At 34.6% G+C, this 12,943-nt stretch overlaps 1 protein-coding gene across 3 annotated transcripts in view; it reads right to left on the reverse strand.

Moving 5' to 3' along the window:
- Positions 1-8,370: 8,370 nt before the first annotated feature.
- Positions 8,371-12,943, reverse strand: part of Snx27 (sorting nexin 27) — a 71,824-nt gene continuing 67,251 nt past the window's right edge. For 2 of the 3 annotated variants that reach the window (XM_083122577.1, XM_083122578.1), the window contains exon 11: positions 8,372-11,761. In XM_083122577.1, the coding sequence (XP_082978703.1) occupies positions 11,693-11,761 (69 nt within the window). In that variant the 3' untranslated portion in view covers positions 8,372-11,692. Of the gene's footprint in view, positions 11,762-12,943 lie in introns of all 3 variants that reach the window. The other variant, XM_083122579.1, reaches the window with a different exon arrangement.

The following is a 12,943-nucleotide window of genomic DNA, read 5'->3' on the forward strand; positions in this document are numbered from 1 at the left end:
AAACAATCTGTCCTGCTTATCTCTAACTGAAGGAATATCACCAAGAAAATAACTTTTGACACACACTTTTCCTATGAACTTCTTCAACCGCTCCCCTTTCCCATGTCTTTCCGTGCAGACTTGTGCGCCTAAACTATGTTGAACATTGATACATACACGTCACACTGGTACCTGGCAACTGCTGCTATGTAGCATCCGAAGCGAGAACTAGCATTGTCCGGTACTGTAAGACTTTCCCCTATACATATGCACTCATGTGTGTGATGTGCAAAGACAAACTATAAGTCTCTTATTACAACAACAGTACAACTCCAGCAACAGTAGCATGGAGTGATAAAATATGAATTTTTCATTTTTGTTATTTTATGTTGCTTTGTTACATCTTAGGTTAATGACAACGATGAGGATGAACGATAAAGTTATAAAATATTGATGCTGAAAACAATGATACAGCCATGACTGGCTATGGTTCGAACTTGGGGCCCTCGTTTTACGGCACATTACTCAGGCCATTCAGCCCCATAGTGATGTAAAATCTGCACTGCTTACTCTTCTCTCCGTAAATATAGATTGAAATTCTCTGAATGTGAGTGACAATGATTCTACATTCTTATGAGGTGCTAACTTGACATTATCCATTGACTTCTAGTGCTTTTAACTAGACTTATTCTTAAGTTTCGAGAAAACACCTCTTCTCTTGTCTTCAGGTGAACAAATTTATTTTTGCTGGTGGTGGGGTGTAGGTTCGCTACAACAGACGTAATTGTATTACAATTTCAGTGACTTTACTGGACATCATGGAGTAGTTGGTTAGCACAAATGATTTGTAGTGAAATTACAGGTGTTAGGTTTGATCCTCACCACTGGCAAAGAGGAATTTGTTTCTGTAGCTGCTACCTAAATGTGTAAAGTTTCGTAGCCTTAAATTGCAATCATAATGCTACGTCAACAATGAAAAGTTTTCCTGTACTTAAAGCCTGGCCCACTCGCATCAGAGGCAAGAATATTAACCATTAGTTTACATGGAAACTAGATTCAATGGAATTGTTGGTAGAAGAGCCTGGTTAAAAAAAAAAGAAAAATGGCATTTGAGGCACACATCTTGATCTGTAAATTTTCCAAGATACCTAAACACTGCTTTCTTAAACTCAATTACTACTATTACTACGAAAAAAAACCAGCCAGTCACCTTAGGTGGTATCCAGAAATCAAATTTCGGATCTTTGCTCAATTTGCACAATGAAACATCTTTTCTCCAACATGGCAGCATTTGTAGTTAAAAAAACAAAAAGGAAAAAAAAAGTTTGTCTTTCTTTTGTTTAATGTGCACTTAAAAGTTCTCCTTGATATTTAAACCTGAACTGTCTGAAATTATGATATTTTTGCTGATAAGCTGAAATTAGAATTTTATTGCAATTAAAAAAGAAAAATATTCAACATGTTGGATTCAAATGAGAAGTTTTAATGGCTCCAATCTAAAATGTATTTTTCTTAATATGCTTTTCAAATGTGCAAAATTTCACTTTTGTTATGAAATGCCATTTTAAAAAAAATCTATTGGGCCATGACTCTTCCACTTTTAGCATGTGTAAGCATTTTATGAATCATCAAACACAAGAAGAAGGGAGATCACAAATAATTGTTGAAGCTCTCCTGGCAGAGAATGAAGAAGAGGTTTTTGGGGACATCAATCAGGTGATTTCCAGATAGGTTTAGCATTCGAAAACGGGAAAAAACTTCTTCATTCGTCAAGATCACAAATGTTTCCCTACTACCTTTTTCTTTATTACAGTAATCTTGAATTGTGTCTATGTTCTCACCATTAATTTAACAAAGCCAGTCTACATGGGTCAAATCATACAGAAATAAGTTAGAAGATGGTTCCCTGAAATTAAATTTTTCACAAAAAAGAAATGTTGATTAATTCTACAAGTTAATGAAATAAATATGTACGCTGAACATTTATAACAATGCATATTTATTTGACAAAGAGTTGTGGACATAATTATATGTATATATTTATATATGTACATAAAATTGTCAATAATATACAAATTATATACACAATAACTGTTCCCATGATGGGAGTGTAGTTTCTTAATGGAATATGTACATATGTGTGAGAGTTTGTACACACACACACATGCACCAGCACCGTATACACACACATGCTCTCGTCACCATCCACATACTGTCTATGAGAAAAAGCACATTTTGCCCAGCAATGTATCGTGCACTGCAAAATCAAGATCACGTTAACATACATTTCTTGCTATGAGGTGAAGTGTTACACATGAAGGTAATAATTTCATTATTAGCTAATGTCTTCCAAAGCATTATGTAATTAAGATAGGTGCAAACATATTTTCTAATTTTATCGCTCAACAGATTACTGCATCACTTAAAAATTACAATTTCGAGTTTGCTTGGCTTATGTCGGGAAGTACAGTGGAACCTCAATTTTACGTTTCTCACAGGACCAGGCTGAAAAAACTTAAAATACAGGAAAATGTAAAATCGAGGAAAATTTTATAACATTTTGCCATGTTGGGACCATCATGATTGAGTGTATAATGCGGGAAAATGTAAACTCCGGGAACGTAAAATCGAGGTTCCACTGTATTAGTTGTACAGCAATAAACAAGTTTTGTGGCATAAGGAAAAAAAAGCTTGAACTTCATGCTATGTGTCATCGATTGATTTTAATTGATTGATTTCCTTTATTGTACTTCGCTTTTTGTGTCACTTTTGGCTAATTTGCAAAGATGAGGATGTGATGACATGATGAAATTGATGAATGGACACTCACAAACAACAATGCCCAGGCTGGGATTCGAACCCAGGACCCCAGGTGTCGTAGCACGATGTGCTAACCACTCAGCCACGGGGGCCGGCTCTATGTGTCATCAGCATCATAAGTGGAATAAAAGACTAATGTCCAGACATGTACCTTAGACATCAAAGATTTAACATATATTAAAAATTATGCTTATTCTAAGATTAAAAGTTGGCATATGCACTACAAAACTGCAAATATAACATTAGTCCTGTGACTAAATGCAGCTTACTTCCCTTAGCTTTACATTTATGCACATATTGAAATTTCCACTTACAAAGGATGACTGTTAGTCATACCCATTACAACAAAAAAACTTATCCACTAGAGAATAACTGCAGTTTTCTTGTAATTACAATCTCTAGATTCTTATGAAATATTATTTTGACTTCTTTGCTTTCTTGAATAAATATTTCTTAACTAAAGTGTAGGTAATACAGTACTTTTCCCTACACAGATGATAATTCAGTTTCATAACAGTGGTCAGCTATCAAGGAATCTACCCTGTTTGTTCAAGCACCTCTGCATCTGATTATGTGTAAATTTTTCTTACATTTTGTGTTGATGCAAATGTAGATAGTAACATCCCTCCAAATGCAACAAGTTCTGAGCCTCACATTGTAAGCACACTTGATTTCACACAACTCTCACGTATTTTTCTTTCCTGCACTCAAAAATACTACCCAACATATTATTATACAACTAACTCAGGTGTTACTATCAATCCTGACAAGCACACACAGATTTTACTCTTGATCTGAATTATTTGTTACTTAGGCACCACATATAAGTAGAAACACAAAACTGAATTATTAATCTAAGCACACCTGAGATCCTCTTCCAGTAAACCATCTCTCTACGGAAGGTCTGAAATGTACTGTAGCATTCACTGCCTACATGACAATACCAGGTATGCTTAAGATTTGAGTATCACCAGCTTGGTCTACTCGCAAGCAATCTTTCTTTACCAGAGGAGGTTCGCAGGCTCAAATTAAATGCAAATTAGGTGGGAACAATATCAAGTACTCTCTTTTGAAGCAAATAAAATTCAGGTGTTCTTTCTATGGTCATTCCAAACAAGAACATACATTTCTTAAATGTTACTATTCAGATATCACACCTTTGTCATGATCAACAATTACAACACTGATAGAAATACAGTTCTTGAGATCAGCCATCACCGAAATCGCACTTAGGCCTCTTGCATCACATTGCTCTTACCAACTGGACCCACCGTGACTCCCAACAAACCAACAATAGGTGAAATAGAACCAAGGTGTCAACATTTCATAAAAATAAAATTCCATGTCTTTTCTAGGATTTCCAGAAAAGATTCAAAATTTTTCAGAACAAATCATTAGATACATTTACGAGATGTGGGGGTAGGTCCTTTACCCCCAAGGGTAGCTTGCCCCAGGAGGGAAATGATTTGAGGCTGGGTAAGCTCCAGAGCCACTCATGCGGGGGACAAGGCTGGAAAATTTCCAACCTTAGATCACCCACGCCACGAATCGAAGCTGGGTCTCATGATGCCATGCAGACTTGACCATCCCTAAATATGCCTTCCTGGCAAGGTGCTACAATGCACAGGAAACTTTACCTTACAAATCATTGGGACAATTAGTGTACATGAATATGTATGGAAGGTCACTATATTTGATCTAAACACTTACATTTATAATTTCCTTTACACAAGTTTTAGAATATTACTTTCACAAATAAAGGTAATAACATGAAGGGAAACTCAATAGTAATTGACATTGGATATAAGTATTGGAGCTGATCTTTTGTTATGATGCCTGCCACGTATTGACTAATGATTACCAAAGAATTGTTTCTCTTCCTTAAAATTCATATCAATTACATTATAAATAATACAAAATCATAGTGAAGCCTTTTGTTATAGTGAGCCGCCAAAATTTAAATCCAAATCGAGGCAAATGAAAGATGTGTTACAGCACTGTACAGCCTCCAAAAATTGCAAGATGCAAGTTGTAAATACCCATAGGCACTTACTGTAATTATATCTACATGATAGAGTCAAAACATAGCTCCATTTAATATTTAAATATGAGGGTATTTAATACACAATTTATACTGTAACTACTGGTAATAGTATATCAAAATGAAGTTAAGTCGGTCTGAAAGAATTTTTTGTCTTTTTTGTTCAAAAACCCATTTTTTCTGTACTACTACAAAAATGTCTGTTTTTCCAGAAAGAGAGAACATCCACTCCATTTACATGACTCCACAAACAGTAAATTCCCTAATTTGTCCAGGATTTGCAGGTTTTCAAACCCAGTTGACATCCGAGAACAATTTAAATGCATTAAAAAGGCACACACAATGAATCTTTTCAATAATGATAGGCTAGAAACTGCATTAACAACTAACAATGAACAATTTTCAAAAGCTGATAACAAGAACCTTGGTAGACTTGAATTATACATTGAAGATATCATTGGGAAGATCAAAATATGTCTGCCAGCTTTGAACTTTTGCAATTTATAGTTTGCATTACTCAGTTTTAATGCATTTAAGCCTAAACAATAACATAAAAAGATTCATTCTGTAACTGCCCTTTTTAGTTAAATGGTTGTAATTGAAATCTTGATTGTTTCCAGTTTACAAATAAATATCTGACAAAGGAAGCATGTAATCTGAAAGATAATAAAAATTGTTATACGCTTGTAGCAAACATAAGCCATTATAAGGAAGTTAGGCAAGATAAGCAGAAAAATTCAGAAAACATGGCAAGATATTACATGATGAGAAATAGATATATATGAACCTTTCACAAAAAGATCAAAATAAATTAATGATATTTCAGAAGTGTGTCAAACAATAAAGGAAAACTATAGTTAATGAAAACTGGAAAGCGAAAAACAACCACTGATGAACTGATGTACAGAATGAACTGTCCATATAGACATTATTAATATATAATTAAGCTTCACACACACACTTCTTATACTTTTAATTATTACTAGAAATTAGCTTCACAAGTTACCTTTACTTCCTATCTTAAGGCTGGTTTACATTGGTCGAGTGAGCTGGAGAGTTACTGGCCTGTATGCTCAACTCGACCCTTCTGTGGCAAGTAGCTGTTTACACACCTTCTACTAGTCTCTAGCAAAGTGGGAATAGTGCCTGAAGTTGTTTGGTGCTATTTTAACAGAATGAACCCATCGATGTCGTTGGCAATTTTAAAAAAAAGCTCTGAAACAGTTCACTTTTGTTTTTTTTACAAGAAATGAATACAATAATGCACGAGGATGTGTCTTAGACAGAAAATTAATTTCCTTGATTTTTCTATTTTCAATTGTTCTTGGTTGTACGTAGAACATAAATTTCTTATTTTCAATTTTACTTATCCTACACCAAATAAATCAAGTCTCATCTCCTGCACTTATGGCGTCACACACCCGTAGTTTCTTTTGTTTGGACACTCTTGGATCATCTCCTATTCATGATTGACTTTTTAATAATAAGCAAACTGGCCTCCCCGATGGTGCAGTGGTAGCGTTGTTGCCTTGTAATCAAGGGGTCCCGGGTTTGATAACCGGTGGAGGCACCAAGTGGTTCGTATCCCACTTTAAACTGTAGGTCCAGTCCCGATTAGCCTTAATATGCATAAAGTGGACTTTAAACAACAATTCAATCAATCAATAATAAGCAAAAAAACTCACAACACACTACGACAGCACAGACTCTATACTCTCCTCAAAAAACGTTTACATTGATTGTCGGTCGAGTTTACGTGCGAGTGAAAAAAATCGAAGAGGAAGGAAGCAACTCGGTCGAGTCGCTGTCCTCCTTGGACAGCCACTCAACTGTCCTGACTACTGGAGCGAGAACTGGCTCCAGTACTCTCCCCAGTCGTTTACACAAGGAAAGTAGCTCACTTTACAGCTACTCTCCTGTCTACTCGACAAATGTAAACCAGCCTTTATGCAAGCTACATATGATGTCGCCAAGGTTTATATTTTTAATACTAAATAAACATTCCATTGTTGATTCACCTAACCTATGTTTCAGCAATGGAATGTTTGTGTATTTTTGAATTCATATGCCAATTTGCACATTTCAAGAGAAAGGCAGATGCCATATTAATACTGTTACTAAGCAATAAACTGCAGGGACGAAATAATGCAACATTATATCGATAAGAACTAGGAATGGGACAGATTAATCGGTACTCTATCAATATCAGCCAATATAGGTATATCAGTGTATCGGTACAATTATCCTATACATCTCTCATATTAAGTGCAATATTCTGCCATTTTGTTATAATTTTTATGGATATTATAATCTCCATTCCTTACTTCTTAACAGTAAATGTCTAAATATGCAGCTTCTTTTGCATTGCTGTCATCTGGAATTTACATTTATTAAGGAGATCAACGAATCATTCACGTTCTTCAAGGACCACATGGAATTTTATACTGGACCAGTAGAATATCGGTTATCAATATTGGCCAAAATTTCATATCGACCCATTCCTAATAAACATGAACATACAAAAAACAAGAAAGGTTTAAATTTTGAAAAACAAGAATTTAGTAATTTATGGTGCAACATATCTTTGAAATTATTTTGTTAGATCTTAATCAGGGCTGAGTGGATACTATTACAGATTCCCACCGATGATACTGAAACTTGAACTTTGTAACAATTTCAAGTTACTCAGAATATTTATAAACATTAATATATAAATATTTCCACTGCAACTATACCACATTAATTTAAGTGACTTTTGCTTTAAAACAGCCATAGGCTTACATATGACATAATCAAAATATACAATTATCTACCCTTTTATTATAAAAACCCACTTTTGCCGCAAAGTTGCCATATAATAAATGAAAATTGTGAACTTTGCATAAATTCCAGGATGCCGAGACTCCACAAAGGTGTCACAAGTTTCCGAGCCCTCTGAGGTACCCACTATTCAGGAAAAGTATCAGCTGATATCAGTAATGGAATTTGGAGAGATACTGGTGGCTCAGTCGGTAACGCTTCTGACTACCATGCTAAAGGTCCCGGGTTCGATCCCTGGCCGGTTCAAATCCGGGAACTTTTCTAACGTTGGAAGCGGCCCCGGCACCCACCCAGTGTCGAATAACATGGGTACCTGGGGGAAACCCAGGGGGTAAAGGCAGTCAGGGGCATGGTGATCACATCACATCAGCCCCACTCACGACCGAATCAAGAAAGTGTGGGGCGTTACCCCCACACCCCCTATATGCCTTCATGGCGTAGTGCTAAGCACAGGGGAACACTTTGCCTTTTTTTATTTCCTCATACAGAAATCTAACCTGATACCTATACATCAGTAAAGGTTCAGTTCTAACATTAACATTACAGTCTGTTTGCACTCTTGGCAATGAGCCTACATAATTGCTAACATTGCTAATTGCTTACATTCTAGTGCATATTTCATTTCCTGTTAGTGCACAGAAGGCTCCACTAAATTATTTTACTAGAAAGCCATTCAACCCACATCTACCCAGAGTTTACTTGTACTAAACTTTCAGAAAACAGTAACATGAGAAAATATCGAAGGACTTGAACATGGGAAAGTTTTTCCTTCAGTAGCATTGGAGGTCACCAAAACTGGATGTTTTGAATGCATAGAATCTACTGAAGTCTAACAGAAAATTCAGTTTCTGACTGAAAATTGCTATGGAAGCACTGAAATAAATGTAAAGTTTTTTGACATACATATTTTCCCAAATTTCATGTGCAGAAATCTATTATGTAAAGATTATTAACTTTATAAAAAAAAATGACACTATATATATTGGCATTTAAACATTGTAACTAATTCAATGTTGTTCTTGTTTTGAATGATGATAAAATCACATGAAAAATTTGTTAAGTTCTTGCCGAAATTCTGACAATATACGTACTGAGAAAATGTAGTTTATGGCAACTGCTTGCATGGTATCTCTTGGCTGTTTCCTTTCATGACTAGAAGTGTTAAAGGCACATATATTGATGTTTCTCTACACAGCACACTACTTGCCCTCCAGGACACCGGGCAAGATCCCAGTGCACCTCTAACAATGCCACCCTGTTTCTATTGGGGAATCGAAAAGATGCCTACAATGTACACCCTTGATCCAATAACAATTTAAGTTTTACTCATATCCTTTCCTCCATTGATCAGTTATTGACTGACAATATACATATGAGATAAAGATATCAGGGTTGTACTTTTTGTATATAGATGAGTGGACAGAATCATTCATTTGGTTTGGCTACAAAAAGTAAAGCTAGAAATTTTATCATTACTTTATACCTTTTTATACACAGTAATCGAGTTCTAAGAAATCTGACGATAATATATTTCATTAACCTAATACTAATAATATGCAATTAAAATTCCTCTCTCTTAAATTAACATCTACATAAATTCATAAGGAAAGTTCTTGGACAAGAGGCTAATACGTAGTACCCTTATTCTCTCTAAAAGGGATTGCATCTATACTGAATCCTTAATGGCTAAAATGTAATAAAAAGGAAATCTCAAATTGATTTTTATCTTCCATGCTTGTATTTGTGGCTGGGATTAGTTTCCTTCAAGGCATCCTGTATTGCCATACTAAGTCGTGTTCAGACTATCTTTGAATGGAAGGTGCACCCTACTAATGAAATTACACCACCCTATTGTTGCCTGGCCCTATCCACACACTATGAAACAGTCAATGGTGTTCTCAAATGCATTACTGTAAGCAAGTAATCATAAAATGCCACACAAATGAATTACCTTATAATAAGGTTTAGCTAGAAGCGATATAAATGATAGTGTTAACTCAGATAATGCAGACATAGATTTGTCAAATAGCCTTTGAATAGGATATATCTTCTCTCTTAAGCATCTAGAAGCCACATTCTGGTGCTTATATGATGCTTCCAACTTCACAGAAGTTGTTTTATTAACCTATTTGTTACTTTTCCCGCAAGTCAAACATGTATTGTTCAATGAGATTCTACCTATACACATTTTTCTCTTAACAAATTTATATCAATTTCCATTTGCTAACCTCATCTATCATCATTTCCCCACAAATTATCTTAGATTTCCATGTACACAAGCTCAAATCAAAACAAGCTCAAATCAAAAGTTATGTTCTACTCTTGTAGTAAATTGTGTCATAATACAATAATGTTTACCTCATCATTGTTTGCTCTGGCAGTACTTAACTTTATGAATATTGCCTCAGGTAAGAAGAGTTAAAATGGTAGACCATTTATCAAAAATGGACACTGCTGAGATCAGAAATAGTTTCTTCCGCATAATGGATTTCCCTGTTTCAGTAACTGCACTACAAACAAATCACGGAAATTTGTTTACGTCGTAATTAACTACTATGATCAAAATTCCATTTTAATATCATATGAATAATTACTAATAGCTATGTAATAAAATAAATAATAAGGCCTAACTATGAAATGAAGCTAATGTTCCATAACAAAAAAAAAAATTAAGTCAGAATTTGAAAATACTGACTGCAGTTTTTTTTAGTTTTTTTTAACATTTTTGGATGTGAAATAATCATGTAAATTTTCCCCTTCTAAAACATTACCAATTATGCTGTTTTATGAGGTTTATTCTGTAGGCATATTGTCAAATTTTACACTATACCATTCTAAGTATTATCATACGTGAAAACGTTCAACCTATATATACAATGTATTTGATTACAGAAAGAGGAAATTTGATTATTCCATCTTGTACTATCAAAAGTACTGATATGTCAAGACAAATCACTTGTTTTTGAGCACTGTATGATTTCGTTACACATCATCATCATGAAAATGCTTCACAATAAATAGTACTCTAACAAACTACAACCTGAATACCCGCCACTTCCATGCAGTCCACTTACTCTAGTATCTTTAATGTGTGCATAGAAATCAAATTAAATGTGTGCTCACTGTTATTCATACTTTCAAAAGAAGAACATGTCACTGAATATATGCAACATATCATTAACAATTATCGATGTAATGGAAGAACATACGTGCATGTTCAATTAGGCCTCCGTATCACGGGTGTGGGAAAATTCCATTAAAATTTCCAAGTCAAAATAACATTAAAAATACAAAATTTGCTTTCGAGGTTTGGTCACCAATCTAAACACAAACTATATCCTACTAACATTAAAATTTTAAAGAGTCGTACACATGTTAAACACACTACAATGAAAAATACACACACATTTCTTCAAACATGCTACATCCATTTCTTAATACTTCTAATTTCAAACATAAACCTGAGGCTGGTCAAATGAAAACCAAATTTCAATGAAATGCAATATGTATGCAGTGCACGAATGTAGGGCAAAACCTGCTTTTTCAATGTTTCAGCAATGGCACTTACCCCAGTTCTCATCCATATTTAATAATAGTAATAAAAAAAGTATAACAGGGAAGATTCTATTCTTACAACAAGTTTTAAACATAGTTCATATCTGTTTAAATAACATATATACATACGCATTATATATTACTAAACAGGAAATGAGCAACTTAAATAAAAGCATACATCACAATGTGCTGCCTTGTTCATGTAAAAGATCCTTCGCACAGAACTACTACGACATCATATGTTGTAGTGGCATGGAAGAAAAATAATTTGGTGTTTGTGAAATCTTTGTTCTTCCACACATATTATGACTATAGATATGAGCCATGATAAGGTTGTAAACTTGCTCTATTGAAGGGGGGGGGAGGGGACCTCTCAAGTATATCACATGTGATGAGCTGTGGTTTGGTTCTTCACAAAGGAGTGATGGGAGACTGAATAGATGTCACCTAGGAGTACATCTACTTGTCAGCACAGTGTCAATCGCCAGTGTCTGTCCATTTGCTCTCTTCTAATATCCGCTCAAAGCAATCCAACATGAAGACGTACTGTAAATTAATAAACACTGTTAGGCATTTGAATATATAAAGCTGTATTTCCAAATTAAACAAAAATTAACAGGGTTCCAACTCATTTTGCAAAACCAAATTCTCTGACTTTCCCCAAGTACTTTCCTGATCACTAACATACTAATAGGACAGTGAGCCAACGTATCGAATTTTGAGAGTTACCTCATTCTTACCTAGTAAGAAACGAAATTTTTTTTTTTGCCAGGGTTCAGGAACTCATGATATTTATTTCATTAATACCGATTTCCACATATTCAACCAAGGAAATTCCCTTCAGCTCTTTTATAGGAACAGACTGACATTGCACTCACTACACTCTTACCCCTTCTTATGTAGGGAATACAACAAACTGTTTGCAAACTGGAAAGTTGATCCTTAAGTTGTGACTGACCCAAAAAAGATGTTCATTTATTTCATTTATTATTTAATTTTGTGTTTAATATGCATTATGATATTTATGTTGTTATCAATTACTATTTTGTTATGTTCCAAAACGTTGTTGAATTAATAAGATGTACAATTAATTAATTATTGATAATGTGAAATTGCGATGTATAAATTTCTATACACATTTTGAGCATAGCAACGAAAAAACAAACAAAGACGGTTGATCAATAAGTGAAAAATATATTGAAATTTTATATAGTAACGTTTGAGTTTTCTTTGAATTTAGCAAACTGTAAGTAGATTTGGATAAAGGTAAATATTAGGATGTTTCGTTGAAGTGTGTGCGAAAGACTTGCTTCAATAATCTGGCACCTACAGCCAGGATTGAACAAAGAAAGGACAATCTTCTGAAGCGTGGTGTGAAGTTTGCGCAATGGTAGTTATAGACTTTTAAATTTTATTTTGTCTTGGATTTGCATGTTGCATTGGCGACCCTAATATTGTACTCATTCTGTGCAGTCATGGCAGATAAAACTAAAGAAACGAAGCCTAGACATTCACGTAGGCTAAAGTCTAATGTTGCATATGAAGGAACCTACTTAAATAGTAGTGATTCTCACGATCGTGACATTTGTGATGTACAGTCAGGTAAGATTGAAGAAGTGGCATGTTGTGATAAACTCAATAATGACCTGAGGTATGCAATGTTTTGATTGTCATTCGTGGTATCATGTTTCATGTTTGAAGCTTTCCGTCACACATTGGACAATTTAT

Source organism: Lepisma saccharinum, chromosome 5 (assembly GCF_977018435.1).
Source record: "Lepisma saccharinum chromosome 5, izLepSacc3.1, whole genome shotgun sequence".
In the NCBI taxonomy this organism is placed as follows: domain Eukaryota; kingdom Metazoa; phylum Arthropoda; class Insecta; order Zygentoma; family Lepismatidae; genus Lepisma; species Lepisma saccharinum.